Source organism: Micropterus salmoides, unplaced genomic scaffold (genome assembly GCF_014851395.1).
Source record: "Micropterus salmoides isolate LMB-PRFRI ecotype aquatic unplaced genomic scaffold, ASM1485139v1 Ms_hic_scaffold_16, whole genome shotgun sequence".
Lineage (NCBI taxonomy): Eukaryota > Metazoa > Chordata > Actinopteri > Centrarchiformes > Centrarchidae > Micropterus > Micropterus salmoides.
Window position 1 is genome coordinate 3,706,180 of NW_024040707.1, and position 16,863 is coordinate 3,723,042.

General features: G+C 39.5%; 1 protein-coding gene across 1 annotated transcript; it reads right to left on the bottom strand.

Annotated features, from left to right (window-relative positions):
- Nucleotides 1-735: 735 nt before the first annotated feature.
- LOC119905066 lies at nucleotides 736-12,728 on the bottom strand. Its single transcript, XM_038721775.1, has 6 exons — nucleotides 12,521-12,728; nucleotides 10,458-10,537; nucleotides 9,591-9,858; nucleotides 7,549-7,662; nucleotides 7,176-7,216; nucleotides 736-1,257 (listed from the first exon to the last, which is right to left on the bottom strand). Exons 1-6 carry the CDS (start codon nucleotides 12,726-12,728, stop codon nucleotides 1,093-1,095), a joined length of 876 nt encoding a protein of 291 aa, XP_038577703.1. The 3' UTR covers nucleotides 736-1,092.
- Between the last annotated feature and the right edge of the window lie 4,135 nt (nucleotides 12,729-16,863).

The window sequence follows — 16,863 nt, forward strand, 5'->3', positions numbered from 1 at the left end:
GCATTTAGTCAGACCCTGATATTGTATTTTGGTACTCGGAAACTGTTGCAGGTTTTACATAAAGTGTAACTCTGTTTGAAGGTAATTGACGTTGAAAGTACGTTGAGTTGTGCGATCTCCGGGAAGTTCCACGTGGGTTTGGTGGAACTTGGTGAAGTGTAAGTGTCATTTACAGTTGTACATTTTATACACTGATGTTGATATAAGTGGGTTTATGGTTGTTAACATGATTATTTTATGTTTCTGTCGATGGTCATAGCCCACTGCCGTATTTTGTATTGTGTTTTTTTATTTTATTTCTCTGCATTTTATTTTTATTTTGCCTCTTCATTCATTCCAACATTTGGGTGTTAGAGACTGTTACAAAATCCAGCATTTGAGCTGTTACGGGAACGACCCAGTAGCATACCACTCTGTGAATTGAACTGTACATGTGGTCAGGAATAAACCTGGAGCTACAGGAACCCCTGAAGTAATTGTGTCCTGTGTGGCATCTAATTCCACGGGCTACATCCACATCAGCTTTTATTCATCTGTTAAAACACACAAAGTATACACAGGACAAGATAAATACATGAACATTAATTAATGAAAAGAAAATAAGAGATATAAACTAAAACACATTGTCATGCACTAGAAAAGATAGCTGCCCAGCATGATATTGCATTACTAGAAGAATTATCATTTCATTGATATTACATGGTAAATCATTTTTGAGTAAAATAATAAATAATGTATATATAACATTGGCCTGGTGCTGGCTGCTCACACTTCATCATCTATTTCTAAACTAATGTTTCACACATTTGTTTCTGTAGGGGAGCAGAAAAGAAGGCACCGGGAGCGTATAAACATCTCATCCTTTGGATTTAGCCAGAAAAGCAATCCTGAGCCCTTTACATCTGTCCACAGGCTGTTATAGTGAAACCAAGACAGTCGGGGAAGGTCTAATTTTTTAAGTTCTGGTCTGAATCCAAACTGTAATGGAACACTAACGTGTAGGTCTAAGTGCTTTTTTCCTATTAAAACCTGCTAAAGATCATGTGGACTGCTTCTTGGTGAGAAAGCGTTAATCTACCGGAATACCTGAGTTTATGGCAGAGTTGCAGTGCTCAGTGAGACACAAACAGCATCATTTGTGTTGTGTGTGTGTGTGAGTGTAGAGTAGGTCTGGTTCTGATCCCTATTGGCTGGATCGAGGCTCTCGTAGGTGGATTCAGATGTAGAAACTGGAGGACAGTTCTCATAGAGGGCGATCTGAAAACAAAAAACACAAACTATTTGACAGACAGAGAATGACCTACAGTGAAAGGACATCACCACCCTTAACTCCAACTAAGGGTGGTGATGGAGCAGTGGATAAGATGGCTTCCTTTGGTGTGAGAAACATGGGTTCAATCCCCCCAGTAACATATCTACTAATGTGACCCTGAGCAACACACTTACCCCCTAGTTACTCCAGAGACGTGGAATCTCGGATATAATTAGGAATTGTAAGTTGCTTTGGATAAAAAGCGTCAGATAAATGTAATGTACATTTCTGGAGGTGAGAGCAGGAGGCAGGAAACGAAAACCAACACATAACGAGTTTGTGCATGAGGGTGGAGAAAGAAGCTCTCTGCTAAGCTATATTTGTGAAAAAGAGGATTATGCTGCAGAAGTGATTTGGTTTCTGTTGACATTTTGATTATTTTACCCACTGTGAAACCCGTCACTACTCGAGTCCACAAACTTTCTACAGCAAGGTTTAAAGTCTCTGGTGGGTCTGTTAATAAGTTTGATGGTTTTAGGTAACTTACAAAACATTGACGTCCTACTGTTAGTTGGAATAGAATAAAATAGTTGGAAAAGAAACAGTCCATTCGTGGTTGTACAGCAGTGTAACAGAGTGGAAGCTCTTTACGCACAAATGATCTTTGGCTGTACAGACACAGACCTGATGGAGAAAAGTTTCATTTTTGGCCCTTACAGAAGTAACGTTAATCAGCCAATGTTTGCCATTTTAAGAGGTGAACCTGGCAGTAACATGTAAGATTAAAGATTCAATACCAGATTTGTTAGGGTCAGAGTGAATCTGAGTATTTTCCCAACCTTGATGTCAGGACTCAGGATCCACTCACTGTGTGCCCAAAGATGTTTACGTTAACTCTGTTGTCGCAGAGAGAGTTAGGACAGTGTCAGAGTGGGCCTTTTGCTTTTGAAATGAACCCCACATACACCTCCACACCCTTATTCTCTCTTCAGTGGAATTCAATTGAACTGGACTACACCTACACACACCTACACACTCATCCCTCTCACACCAGAACTCAAATGGCCTTAACTGCCTGATTTCCCCTTAACCCACACACATCCACACATGCCACTCACCCCCCTCCTCCTCAAGTTGGAGGACTAGTCTGTTTCCTTATCATTTAAATTGTGGACATTTTAATTTTGTATATGAATCATACATTTTGAGAAGTTCTTTATTGCAAAAATGGAAATGAAAGATTTGTGTTTGCTTACTATGTGCATTATTGTTTGACTTTGAATATAATCAACTTTATTTGGAGTGACTGAATTAGTGTTTGGTGGTTTTCTTTTATTGGTGTATGTTTGTAGCGAAGGTAGCTAGTGATCGGGGTATCTAATATCCTACTAATTGACCGTTTTAAGTGAGAGGTTAGGATGAAGTTAATTCTTCTGTCTGGCTCCCCACCTATTTTGGATATTTTGATAATCCTCTGCCTCACTCTAATTTTCACACCTATATGCAGTGGAAGTAAAGAAATTATCAGCATGTTAAAATCTGCCCTGATTCCAATCCTGAAGATTGGTTCAAGACATCTTTAACTACTGTCTCCTGCACATGGCTTGTCACATTACTTCACCAGCTAACGCGATCCATATTCATCTTGTCATCATCTTGTCAAGATCTGACGTAATTGCTGACGTAATCTGCACTCTGCGCATGCGTTGGCGTCTGTAGCCACCTGTCGGAAGCTCCGTCTTAAACCGGACTCTTATCCAGTTTTAATCCACTCTTTTTCGTTACATTTTTTATATCGTTTTTATTAAAACTTAAGTTTTTAACTTTAAGTTTTTAACTTAAGTTTTACGTGGGTTAAGGATTTTAGTCATCCGACATGGATTTTAAGCTAGATGACCGTAAAAACGCGATCAACGCTACTGATCGCAACAAAGCTCCGGTGACTATGCAAGCCGAGATAACTCTGCCCCATGAGGACTGCACACTCCTTAAGTAAGCAACCAAAAAGATTGCTGACCTTATGGAAGACATCCGACGACTTTCAGAGGAACTCAAAGAGAAAGATTCCCTGCTGACTGGCTTTATGGATGTAGCTTCAGTACAAGCCAAACAGATTGTTTCTCTTAGCGCAACCGCTAACATCCAGGACACCGTGTTTTGGGACCCCTCTAGTCTTCCCAGGCTTTCATCCTGCTCGACTCTGAAGCATCAGTCAATCTGGGCTGAAGTGGTGGTCCGTGGCTGCAAGAGAGGCTCGGATGGGGCTGCCTCTCCTCCGGACAGCGGCCTCTCCAACCGCTATGCAGCCTTGTCTAACGACACTCCGGTCCATCCAGCGGATGCACCTGCGGCTTCGAGTCTCCCTGATACGGATCTCTTTCGGCGCACAGTGCCTGCCGACACTGTTGCATCTCCTCCACCGGCTACATCTCCTGCACTGGGCCGCCGGTCTGCCGCTGGGCCTGATCGGCGGCCGTCATCCCGGTCAAAAACCTCCGCTTCCCGACGTAGGATCCTGAAGGAGGCTGTGCTCAGACGCTCCGGAGGATGTCTACCCTGCACCGTCGGTAGCCCTTCTGTCAGGTCTGTTACTGCTACTCCAACACAACACTCAACAGCTCACACATCCATCCTCAGTCCGCACGCAGCGTTGAAGCAGATTCTGCTCAGTCCTGCTCTGGATCCCACATCGCTCACCGTGTGTGTTATGTGGATAATTTTAATATTTTCTGGAAAAGAATGTCTCTTTTTAAGACAGACGGACTTCACCCAAACAAACGGGGCTCAGAAATGTTAGCTGCGCACATACAGCATGTGGTGCGGTCCACACATGACTTACGTGAATGACTAATCATTCATGCAGCACACCTGGACCACCACCTGAACAGATCTCTGCCTCACTGCCACAAACAACTGTCTCCACCTGCTGGCATGTAAAGCCGTCTGCTCCCAGCGCTGTTCCACAGACTTCTATTCCTGTCATCATCACGCATAGACCAGTAAACCGAAATGTGCACATCCCACACAGAAATAATAGTAATCTCTTAAGGATTAGGACAACTGCACCAACTCCAGCACCCAGAACAAACTCATTTAAAATGGCTCTCTTCAATGTGAGATCACTTTCAAGTAAGACTTTTATCTTAAATGATTTTATCTTGTCTGCAAATCTAGATTTTATGTTTTTAACTGAATCCTGGTTGCAAATGAATGACTATAGCCAGCTAGCTGAACTGTGTCCGCCTCAATATGATTGCTTTAGTCAAGGGGGTCAGTGGTCGTGGTGGTGGGCTAGTGAGCGTGTATAGGAAAAATTTTAAATGTCATCAAGTACGCTGTGATGAATTTAACTCCTTTGAAGTTCTCACTCTTAAAGTTGGAGGGCTGCAACCTATCATATTTGTTATAATTTATCGCCCCCCAAAACCGCCTGGAGGATTTTTATCAGAACTTCCTGAATTTTTATCTACTCTGGTTTTAAATTATGACAGAATTGTTCTTTGTGGCGATTTTAATATTCATGTTGATGACCCCACCAATGTTAATGCAACTGACTTTTTAAATATGGCCACTTCTTTTAACTTCAAACAACATGTCAAAGGGCAAACACATAACCGTGGTCATACACTGGACTTGGTTTTTACCCTGGGTGTCAGCATTTCCTCTGTGGAATTAGTGGACATGACCATATCTGACCACAGATGTATTGTTTTTAGCTGCGATTCGCCTGTTACTCATGCCGCCTCACCAAGCTCCGTGTGTTCTCGCATCTTTAATGAACAAAGTGTTTCAAAGTTTTGCGCATTCTTTCAGAGCCAAAGCCAACACCTGTCTGATTCCAACACCAACAATCTGGTCGATCACTTCATGATGTCTTGTCGTCACTAAATATTACTGCTCCTCTAAAGGTTAGGCCTACGTCTAAAGCTAGTAAGCAACCCTGGATAAATGACAGCATTCGCAGCCTAAAAAGGGAATGCAGGAAAGCAGAGCGCAGATGGAAAAAATCCAGTCTCCAAGTCCATTACCTCAGTCTGAAGGATTTATTAATTAACTACAATAACTGGTTAAGGATGCGAGAACACACTATTTTTCTGAACTCATTACTACACATAAACACAATCCCAGGTTTCTGTTTAAGACTGTGGATCAGCTGGTAAACCCAACCCCTCCTTGTGCCTCAGCTGGAAGTAATGATGACTGTGAATTGTTTTTATCTTATTTTACCAATAAGGTGGTGTCAATCAGAGCCTCTATTACCCCCGTGGCCTCTTACTCAGAGGTCCCTCACCAGCAACAACAGAGTTTTAACCAGTTTTATCCCATCGACTTGTCTGAGCTTTTAAAAATAGTATCACAAATGAGAGTGTCCTCTAGCCCACTTGATATAATACCTACAAAATTTTTACTGAAAATAATAGACTCTGTTGGGCCCCATTTGATCTCTGTTTTCAACAGCTCCCTATCTACTGGTTGTGTCCCTGATTATTTTAAAACTGCTTGCGTGAACCCACTTTTAAAGAAACCTGGTTTAGATCCCTCCCTCCCACAAAATTTTAGACCAATTTCAAAACTGCCTTTTATTGCAAAGATTCTAGAAAGAATTGTGTCCAAACAGCTGCTCACTGTGCTGGAAAATAACAAATTATTTGAAAAGTTTCAGTCTGGTTTTAGGAAGTACCACAGCACTGAGACTGCCCTGCTTAAAGTCACCAATGACCTTTTAATGTCTGCTGATGAAGGCATGTGCTCAGTCCTTGTACTCCTGGACCTTAGCGCTGCTTTTGACACCATTGATCACAACATCATGTTAGACAGACTGCGGCACTGGGTGGGGATCTCTGGTACTGCCCTAGAATGGTTTTCATCCTACCTGTCAAATAGGAAGTTTTGTGTGTCTGTAAACAACTATGTCTCTTTGTTCTGTCCAGTTAAATATGGTGTGCCTCAGGGGTCGGTTTTAGGACCCATTTTGTTTTCCTTGTATCTGCTTCCCCTTGGACATATTATCCATAAACATGGCATTTCTTTTCATATTTATGCTGATGACACACAAATATACTTGCCCGTCAGATCCACAGACCCTGGAATGCAAAGTTCACTTAATAACTGCCTTTGTGAAGTTAAAAAATGGATGTCAAATAATTTTCTCCAGCTGAACTCAGACAAAACAGAAATCCTGGTCATCGGGTCTCAGCAGATGGCAAATCAAATACTGCCATCTGCTGGTTCCCTAGTAAATCACATTAAGCCTGTGGCAAAGAACCTTGGTGTTTGGTTTGATAGTAATTTAAATTTTGAGAAGCACACCACAAAGCTTGTTCAAAAATGTTTTTATCAACTTAGAAATATAGCAAAAATTACACATTACTCCTATTTTAGCTTCATTACACTGGCTCCCAGTATGTTTTAGAATTGACTTTAAAATTCTATTGATCACTTTTAAAGCTCTTCATGGCCTCTCGCCTTGTTATATTTCTGACCTTTTAGTCCCATACGCACCTTGAGATCCTCGGGCAGAGGTCTGTTGTCTGTTCCAGAGTCTCGACTGAAAACTAAAGGGGACAGAGCGTTTGCTGTCAGGGCCCCGAGGCTCTGGAACAGCCTGCCCGAGGAAATCAGGTCGGCTGAGTCAGTGAACTCTTTTAAGTCCCTTCTTAAAACATACTTTTATAGGAGAGCCTTTCCCGATCTTATTTGACTTTATGTTATCCCTTTTATTTTATTGTATTTCACTAATTTTATATTAATTTTTCATTCTCGTTTGTTTTTTTGGTTTTTTTTGTATTATTCTTTACACTTGTTAAAGCACTTTGTAACTTGTTTTTGAAAAGTGCTCTACAAATAAGGATTATTAAAATTATTATTATTATATTACATCTTATCCAACAGAGAGAGTAATCAAAGAGTTAAAGAAAGTCACCTCCATGTTTGTGCCATCTGAATTTCCTCTGGTCTGCAAACCTGTGAAACAGACAAAAGAAAAGTATTTTTCTCTATTATAAATGATGAAACACACCAACAAAACCAAAACTTCCTGTGCACCTTCCTCATTTCTTTAACGTGTCTTTCTTGATCATTACATTTTGTGGGTGTGTGAGCTCAGGGACAGTCTGTTCCTCAGATTTGTTCCAGAGAATTACATGAGCAGGGCCACACACAGTCAAACTACAGTATGCATTGATGCAAGTCTTTAAAACTTTGATATGAGTGTCCTGACTGAAATGTCATTTTTGATGAGAAATGGGAAGTTTCACTTGTTGTTGTTGCTGTGTAAGAGTTTACTGTTGCCTCACCTTTAGGTTTGGTGTTCCTCTGAATACAGATTTTCATCAGTGTCAGCCCTGAGAGGATGACGATGATGACAGGAATCAGAACAGCATACAGCAGCGTGGAGGTGGAGGCCCAACCTGTGGTGGAGGTTAAAGAGAAGAACAGGTTTGTTTTCAAGATGTGGGACCTGAGACCCTGTTCACGCAGTGCTGTCAAACTAATAGTAACACCTGAATAACTTATTTTAAAGAAAATATGCTAAATCTAAAAACAAAAGACTATAGTTTATATAAATACAAACACATTTACATATTTAAGTTCTGTGGAAAAATCTTTTGTTGGAGAACTTCATTCCTTAAAGAGAAGAATCTTCTGGAACAAATTGTGTTCTTTCTCATTCGGTAGGTCAAAGTTTTCAGATCTCATCGAGGTGCACAAAAGCATCAGATCACAATTAGGTATTTAATTTTCTCCTACAGTAGCATTTTACAATGTTTATGGAAAATACTGATCTCCAATAAAATCATATAACAGGACATGACATAGTTCAAGACAACGATCTAGCCACTGTTCTAAATCAGTACTGAAGGTGGGCTGTATGTAACTGGGGTGGTGATGGTGTGGGAGACCTGGGTTCAGTTCCCACTGTGAGGCATCCACCATTGTGTCCCTGAGCAAGACACTTAACCCTAGTTGCTCCAGAGGCGTGTGACCTCTGACATGTATAGCAATTGTAAGTCGCTTTGGATAAAAGCGTCAGCTAAATGAATAAATGTATTGTAAAGTAACTGCATGCAACCTTTATATTGTAACCACTATTGAGAGCCAACATCCCACCGATTAAGGGAGCTTTGGTTTCACTAGCTTTCATTCCACAAAGTATTTCCTCAGAGTTTTCTCTGATGGTTTCTCTGGAAAGATAAAAGTTGAGAGGGAAAGACAGGACTCACGATTGGTCGGTTGTATAAATCTGGAATAACTGAAGTGTGCTGTTAGAAATAAATCTAGATTAAGCTGACATGTGATTTGTGTTTGATGGAGCCATGTCTTGCAATACAGCTTTGTTAGGTGCTGGAAGGTCAATTAGATGCCAATGCTTTCAGTCACTGACTTTCATCTATCAAACAGTGTGGGTGTACCTGCTGTTGCTGTTGTCTGCTGCTGGTCAGTCTGAGAGCTTAAACTCTGTGTTGCTGGTGTGGAGCCTGATGGGACTGCTAACCCTTTACATTAACATTGGATTTAAAAATAAGGGAAAGAATCAGGCACCTGGCCCTGGGGCGTGTCACTGATCTAACACATTCACATAAAGGTACACAGAGTGAATCCTAAAATGACTACCAGGCAACCACTTGCTTTAAAATATCAGTGCAACAACAACTTATTCCTACATTAAGTAAGTGACAACAATTAGGTGGTCAGAATGTGATATCTGGTTGAAAGGGAAATGCTGTGAACATCCCTGCATGGTATAAATTAAAAGACAAAAGGGCCTCACAGAGCTCTGTGCTAACCTTTTTTCTATGGAGCACATGTGCTCCTAAATGAAAACTGGGCTTTAAATATTGTCGAAGCTTTTTAAAACATTGAAACAGATTTCCTGAAAATTGAAAAAAGCCTTTACAACATGGACACAGCTGCTTAAAACACTGAGCACTCAGTGACAAAGGCTACAAAGCTAACATAGCTAACACTATGAAGATAACGTTGCTAATTAAAAACTCATTCTTGTTTCACACGAGAACTGAACGCCGGGCTCCTTGGTGAAAAGCAACAGAAGCACAGAGGGAGAATTGTAAACGAGAGAAGGTAAAACAAATTGACAGGTATGGGTAGAGGAGGTTTTGGTTTTGAAGTGGTTGGAGCTGTGAACAACAAAAACATGCAGATACATTTAAAATATTGATTAGAGAAATGGGTGTACAGTCTGTTTCTGTTTTAAATTGACATTTCTCAGAGTTCACGGTGATGGGAATTTAAAACATCATCAGCTGTCAGTGAAAACTTTCTTCAGACCTGCAGAGACATGAACAAACATTTTCATTCTACTTCAGTGGAAACTCACCATCTGTGACAATGATCTCAAACCCCCGGTAGGAATCTGGTGATAAACGTCTTTCCAGACCACACCTGTACCGTCCTGAGTCAGACTCTGTCAGCTGTGTGATGCTCACATACACAGATACATCTGTCAGAGATCGTTGTGTATATCTGATGCTGTATCTGCCTCTCTCAGCTGTGTAACCAGTTGTTTCAACAAGAATGTCTTTATCTTCACATTCTTCCTTGCAGAAGTACTTCCCCCCTTCCAGAGACAGTAAAGGAGCATCCAACTACAATATTTCCTCCAGCTCTTGTATAGAGGGATTTGTCTTCAGGAGGACTTCCATCCAGCAGTGCTGTTGAAAAGATGAACAATCAATAGTTACTATCTGTACTTAACATGATGCAGTCTGATCACAATAATCACAGTTTCAAATGTGATCCACAGTTACACTGGGAGCTGCCCTGTTCTAAATTATTATCACTTGGAACAATAAGTTGAATGTGTGGTACACTAATATTCAAATTAACGTGTGAGTGTGTGTCTTTATCAGCCTGTTGGTGTTAAATGAGAATCAACCAGTGAACAGTGAAGCTTTTCTTCAGACAGGAAAGAAACATTTTCATGACTTTTAGTAGAAACTCACCATCTACAACAATGATTTCAAACGTAATGTTTGATCCACCCAGACCACATCTGTACAGTCCTGAGTCAGACTTGGTCAGCTGTGTGATGCTCACGAAAACATTTCCCCCCCCCATCATATCTGATGCTGTATCTGCCTCTCTGATCTCTGACACCAGTTGTGTGAATGAGGATGTCCTCTGGTTTACATTCTCTCTTGCAAAAGAACATCGAGGTTCCATATGAAGAAAAGGGGCATCTAACTTCGACATCTCCTCCTTCAGTTCCTGTATGGACAGATGGGATCTGGGCATTGGTGAGACCAGTGTTTCCATCCTGCAGAGCTGTTGAAAAGATGAACAACAATAGTTACTGTCTGAACTTCCTGTAAGATGCTGCAGTCTGATCACAACATTTGCTGCTTCACGTCACACTGGGAGCTGCCCAGTTCAACCAGTCTGTGGCTGAGGATCACAGACTGGCACTGCAGGTGAATGTTACTGTTTTGTTTTTCCTGTACTTCTTTTAGCCATCATCTGTTATTCTTCCCTGTATAAATAAAGGTTTCAATAAATGAAATGTAAATTATAAAAAGTAACTGATTCTTTTTTCTCTCTGCTTCTTCTTTCTTTCTTCCACAGTGAGCCATAAAAAAGGACAACTATTTGAACAATAATGAACCAGGTTTTCACGTCATTAATAACATTCATTTAGAAATGAATATTAATCTCTACCAAAGTGGAAAACTGTATCAGAGTATACAGCAGAACAAACAGTAACAGAGCTCCAACAAAACACTATGAAATACTGAAATCAGCATTAAAAAGGAGAACCAGACAAAATGTGAACATAAATATTGTAGACTAAAACTTTCAGGTCAGTTTTTAAGCCACAAACCACAAGAGTTCAGTGAGACTTTCAACATTCTGTAACTCTTTCTTCCCGTTTAATCAGAATACAGAACTGACTGACTGTATTTACATCAGAGCTTTAGCAGGATTTGTTAGATGTGTAAACAGTGATCAGTAGGTTATGAAAAATTATTTAATGTGATGTAAATACATTTTTATTTATCCAATTCTTAAATCCATGCAGATTTCTTTTGTTCCTGTTTGTGTGATATCTTTCTGTAAAATCTACTTCATACAGAAGTTATATCAAATCTTGTGGAGCTACAACAAAGTCCACTAACAGTCAGGCTGAAGCAACAGAACACACAAACTCTGTCACCATAAAAATACAGCAACAAGCAACAAAACTGTACTTTGTGACCTTTGAAATCAAGTAGAGCTGCAACAATTAATCACTTAATGGCAACTATTCTTTTTTGCGATTTTACAGGTCAAAATGTCAAACAGTTGCTGGTTCCAGCTTCTCAGATGTTGGGATTCAACTCTCTTCTAACCGTGTAAGATTATGCCCTTCATTTTCCTTCCTTATGTGCAGTTCATTTTAAGGAAGTTAACTAAAGAACTATTACTGGACTATATTTTAAAGGATATGTTCTATTCTCATGAGCTCATATGTACGTTGAACGAGCTTCTCAAAGAGATGGAGGTAAAATCCACATTCTATGTGAGGACTGTTTTAGGACAGACCTGAACATCCATTAAAGTGCCTCATACCTGACTCTGATCATCATATTTAACTCATGAGAATAAATAAATAAAAAATACATAACAAGAGAGAGAGACAGAAATCCAAAGTGAATACTCACAGAGGAAGAAGAAGCAGATCAAAGTGTGACGGACTTTCATGTTGAGGCTCTGATGGTTTACTGCTGCCTCTCTGACTTCTTCACTGACAAACCAGGAACTTCTAACTTCTTTAAATGATATAGTCCCTCCTCCAAACACTAACTATGCTAACTCTTGCTAGTGAATACGACTGAACCTTGGGTGAATCATTCATCAGCTGGGGACAGTTTGTTCAAATCAAATTATTTTGGTACAGCTATTCATCACTCTGGTCCTTTATATTGTAAACACTATAGAGAGCCAACATCCCACCGATTAAGGGAGCTTTTGTTTCACTAGCTTTCATTCCACAAAGTATTTCCTCAGAGTTTTCTCTGATGGTTTCTCTGGAAAGATAAAAGTTGAGAGGGAAAGACAGGACTCACGATTGGTCGGTCTGGGAGCTGCCCAGTTCTAAATTATTATCACTTGGAACAATAAGTTGAATGTGTGGTACACTAATATTCAAATTATCATGTGAGTGTGTGTCTTTATCAGCCTGTTGGTGTTAAATGAGAATCAACCAGTGAACAGTGAAGCTTTTCTTCAGACAGGAAAGAAACATTTTCATGACTTTTAGTAGAAACTCACCATCTACAACAATGATTTCAAATGTAATGTTTGATCCACCCAGACCACATCTGTACAGTCCTGAGTCAGACTTGGTCAGCTGTGTGATGCTCACGACAACATTTTCCCCTCCTTCATATGTGATGCTGTATCTGCCTCTCTGATCTCTGACACCAGTTGTTTTAATGAGGATGTCCTCTGGTTTACATTCTCTCTTGCAAAAGAACATCGAGGTTCCATATGAAGAAAAGGAGCATGTAACCGTGATATCTCCTCCTTCAGTTCCTGTATGGACAGATGTGATCTGGGCATTGGTGAGACCAGTGTTTCCATCCTGCAGAGCTGTTGAAAAGATGAACAACAATAGTTACTGTCTGAACTTCCTGTAAGATGCTGCAGTCTGATCACAACATTTGCTGCTTCACGTCACACTGGGAGCTGCCCAGTTCAACCAGTCTGTGGCTGAGGATCACAGACTGGCACTGCAGGTGAATGTTACTGTTTTGTTTTTCCTGTACTTCTTTTAGCCATCATCTGTTATTCTTCCCTGTATAAATAAAGGTTTCAATAAATGAAATGTAAATTATAAAAAGTAACTGATTCTTTTTTCTCTCTTTTTCGTCTTTCTTTCTTCCACAGTGAGCCATAAAAAAGGACAACTGTTTGAACAATAATGAACCAGGTTTTCACGTCATTAATAACATTCATTTAGAATTGAATATTAATCTCTACCAAAGTGGAAAACTGTATCAGAGTATACAGCAGAACAAACAGTAACAGAGCTCCAACAAAACACTATGAAATACTGAAATCAGCATTAAAAAGGAGAACCAGACAGAATATGAACATAAATATTGTAGACTAAAACTTTCAGGTCAGTTTTTAAGCCACAAACCACAAGAGTTCAGTGAGACTTTCAACATTCTGTAACTCTTTCTTCCCGTTTAATCAGAATACAGAACTGACTGACTGTATTTACATCAGAGCTTTAGCAGGATTTGTTAGATGTGTAAACAGTGATCAGTAGGTTATGAAAAATTATTTAATGTGATGTAAATACATTTTTATTTATCCAATTCTTAAATCCATGCAGATTTCTTTTGTTCCTGTTTGTGTGATATCTTTATTTAAAATCTACTTCATACAGAAGTTATTTCAAATCTTGTGAAGCTACAACAAAGTCCACTAACAGTCAGGCTGAAGCAACAGAACACACAAACTCTGTCACCATAAAAATACAGCAACAAGCAACAAAATTGTACTTTGTGACCTTTGAAATCAAGTAGAGCTGCAACAATTAATCACTTAATGGCAACTATTCTTTTTTGCGATTTTACAGGTCAAAATGTCAAACAGTTGCTGGTTCCAGCTTCTCAGATGTTGGGATTCAACTCTCTTCTAACCGTGTAAGATTATGCCCTTCATTTTCCTTCCTCATGTGCAGTTCATTTTAAGGAAGTTAACTAAAGAACTATTACTGGACTATATTTTAAAGGATATGTTCTATTCTCATGAGCTCATATGTACGTTGAACGAGCTTCTCAAAGAGATGGAGGTAAAATCCACATTCTATGCGAGGACTGTTTTAGGACAGACCTGAACATCCATTAAAGTGCCTCATACCTGACTCTGATCATCATATTTAACTCATGAGAATAAATAAATAAAAAATACATAACAAGAGAGAGAGACAGAAATCCAAAGTGAATACTCACAGAGGAAGAAGAAGCAGATCAAAGTGTGACGGACTTTCATGTTGAGGCTCTGATGGTTTACTGCTGCCGCTCTGACTTCTTCACTGACAAACCAGGAACTTCTAACTTCTTTAAATGATATAGTCCCTCCTCCAAACACAACACACACACACACACACACACACAGCTCTACTCTCCTCCCATCTCCACCATCTTTATTTCTACGGCAGGGTCTGAGGTTACCTGCACATTAATGTACGTAACATCTTGTTATTACTCATTGTCAGAGAATTTGTGGTCTTCAGTATGTCTATACATTACAAAATTATACATTTTTATTACTGAGTCCCAAATGTCTTGTTTTCTGAGCTTCTGCATCGTTACTATCATGGTATATAAATCTTGTTGGTTATTATTCCGTCTATACAAAGGCCACTGGACAACAAAATGCCTTATGTAAACAAATTAAAACTTTCATTGTCGTTTATTTACAAACAGCTACAACAAAAATATCAACGTGGCTTTTTTGTTTTAAAACTCATAAACAGGCTACATAAAACATAAAAGTTAATTAGTCTCAGAATGTCTGTTGTCTGTGTTGCTCAACAAGCTAAACAGGAAGTGGATCATAAAGTACAAATAACCCACCAAGCTCTTTAGCTGATCCTCACTGTTACTATCTTTACCTCCAGTTCAGTACTGGTGCATTTATTTAGAACTGCAATCAAACAGCACAGGTGCCAATCAGAATCACTGTTCATAGTATTTCATGGTATCAAGGTTTATTTGTTTGTCATTTTATAACCACAGACTTTTTTTGGACATGTAAAATAGTCAATCTAAATATGGGAAAACATTTTGGCCTATAGCCTACAGATGGGCTACATCTCAGAAACTGGCCCGTTAAGTAATTAAGATCTCCTCCCTAAAATGACCGAGGCTGCAGAGCTTGCTGTATGAACTTGCACCAACCAGTACGTATTGCTGCTCTTGCTAGTATGTGTTGTAGATCTGTATTTGATGCTCTATTGATGCTTGTATTTTTTTCCTCAAATGTAAGTCGCTTTGGATAAAAGTGTCTGCCAAATGAGTAAATGTAAATATAATCTTAAGGTTCTGCTGCTTGGCTGGTTGGAAAGATTACCCGGGCAGCAGCTAATACACCTGTAAGCCTAGCAGCACTGTGAATATCCACAGTAATTGTAATGGACAAAACAAGTTGAACCACACCAACTAGTTCTTGTGTGGGGATCAGCATTTTACCAAATATTTACATTTGCTTAACAGCAGCGTCATGTTTTCTGAACTATTATAATAAAAAAAGACAACATAGATGATGTGTCAAAGGAAACTCTACTCTAAATGTACAGTGGCTACTTGAGATCTCTTTTCTAAATGTTGCAGTCATATTTTTCTTCATTTGCTTGTGTTTTTCTATTTGCTAGCATTTCATTAAAGGTTCTCTGTAACTTTCAGAAAACCCTTGTTATTAGACAGACAGAACGTTGATATGAACACTGAATGCAGAAAAATAAATTGAAATCATATTTACAATAAAGTTCCTATCTCTAATGTTCCAATATTTTATATGATACTGACCAGCTTGTGGTTGCCCCCATACTGAGTTGTGAGTTAAGTTGTAGTCCATTGGTGGGATAATGTTAATCTACCTAAATGAGTATATGGCAGAGTTGCAGTGCTCAGTGAGACACAAACAGCATCATTTGTGTTGTGTGTGTGCGAGTGTAGCGTAGGTCTGGTTCTGATCCATGCTGGCTGGATTGAGGCTCTCGTAGGTGGATTCAGATGTAGAAGCTGGAGGACAGTTCTCATATTGAGCAAGCTGAAAAAAAAGAAACAAAGATTTTCACAACGAATAAAAGCACATCAGTGGTTACAATTGTGCATGAGGGTGGAGACCGAAGCTTTCTGCTTTGCTATATTTTTAAGAACATCTGAGAGATGGACAGTGAAGAAAGACGATTATGCTGCAGAAGTGATTTGGTTTCTGTTGATCAGAAACTCCAAATATTGGTGTTACGCAATCAACTAGAGAAAAGACACGGCCCTCACAGAAATAACATCAATACATCACGGTGACGTTTTTCATTTTAAGAGGTGAATGCGACAGTCAGACAGAAATATTCAACCTGGATGTCAGAGATCAAGATCCACTCCCTGTGAGCCTATATTATTTTAATATTACCACACTCTAATTTTTACTCATATATGGAGTGAAATGCTGACCTGTAGGGTGTTGTGTACCATTTAATACCATCTATTAAAAATGCTCATACTAATCCTAATCCTTTGGATCTGCATAGGAAATCTCTAATGATTGTCGCCTGCACTGGTACATCTTATCCAACAGTGAGAGTAATCAAAGAGTAAAAGAAAGTCACCTCCATGTTTGTCCCGTCTGAACTTCCTCTGGTCTGCAAACCTGTGAAAAAGACAAAAGTATTTTTCTCTATTATGATGAGTTATTATTGAAAGTGCACGTGAGGTTGGAAGGTCACTCTTGTTGGGTTGAAGCAACAGGACAACAGCCAATGATAAAGCACCAACTACAGTCACACAGAGAAAAATCTTCCTGTACAAAAATGGCATTCCATCCAAGATTTGTTGACCGGAGTGTAGCAGAGACGGGTAGACGAGTGGCAGAATGGG

What these genes read in the sequence shown, in the direction of transcription:
- LOC119905066 (XM_038721775.1), bottom strand. Translation starts at nt 12,728, where the DNA reads ATGTTCTTTTGCAAGAGAGAATGTAAACCAGAGGACATCCTCATTAAA. An exon ending in TGAAATCATTGTTGTAGATG is followed by an intron (nt 10,538 to 12,520) that starts GTGAGTTTCTAC and finishes TCTTTTCAACAG; the next exon opens with CTCTGCAGGATGGAAACACT. An exon ending in GAGGAACACCAAACCTAAAG is followed by an intron (nt 7,217 to 7,548) that starts GTGAGGCAACAG and finishes TCTGTTTCACAG; the next exon opens with GTTTGCAGACCAGAGGAAAT.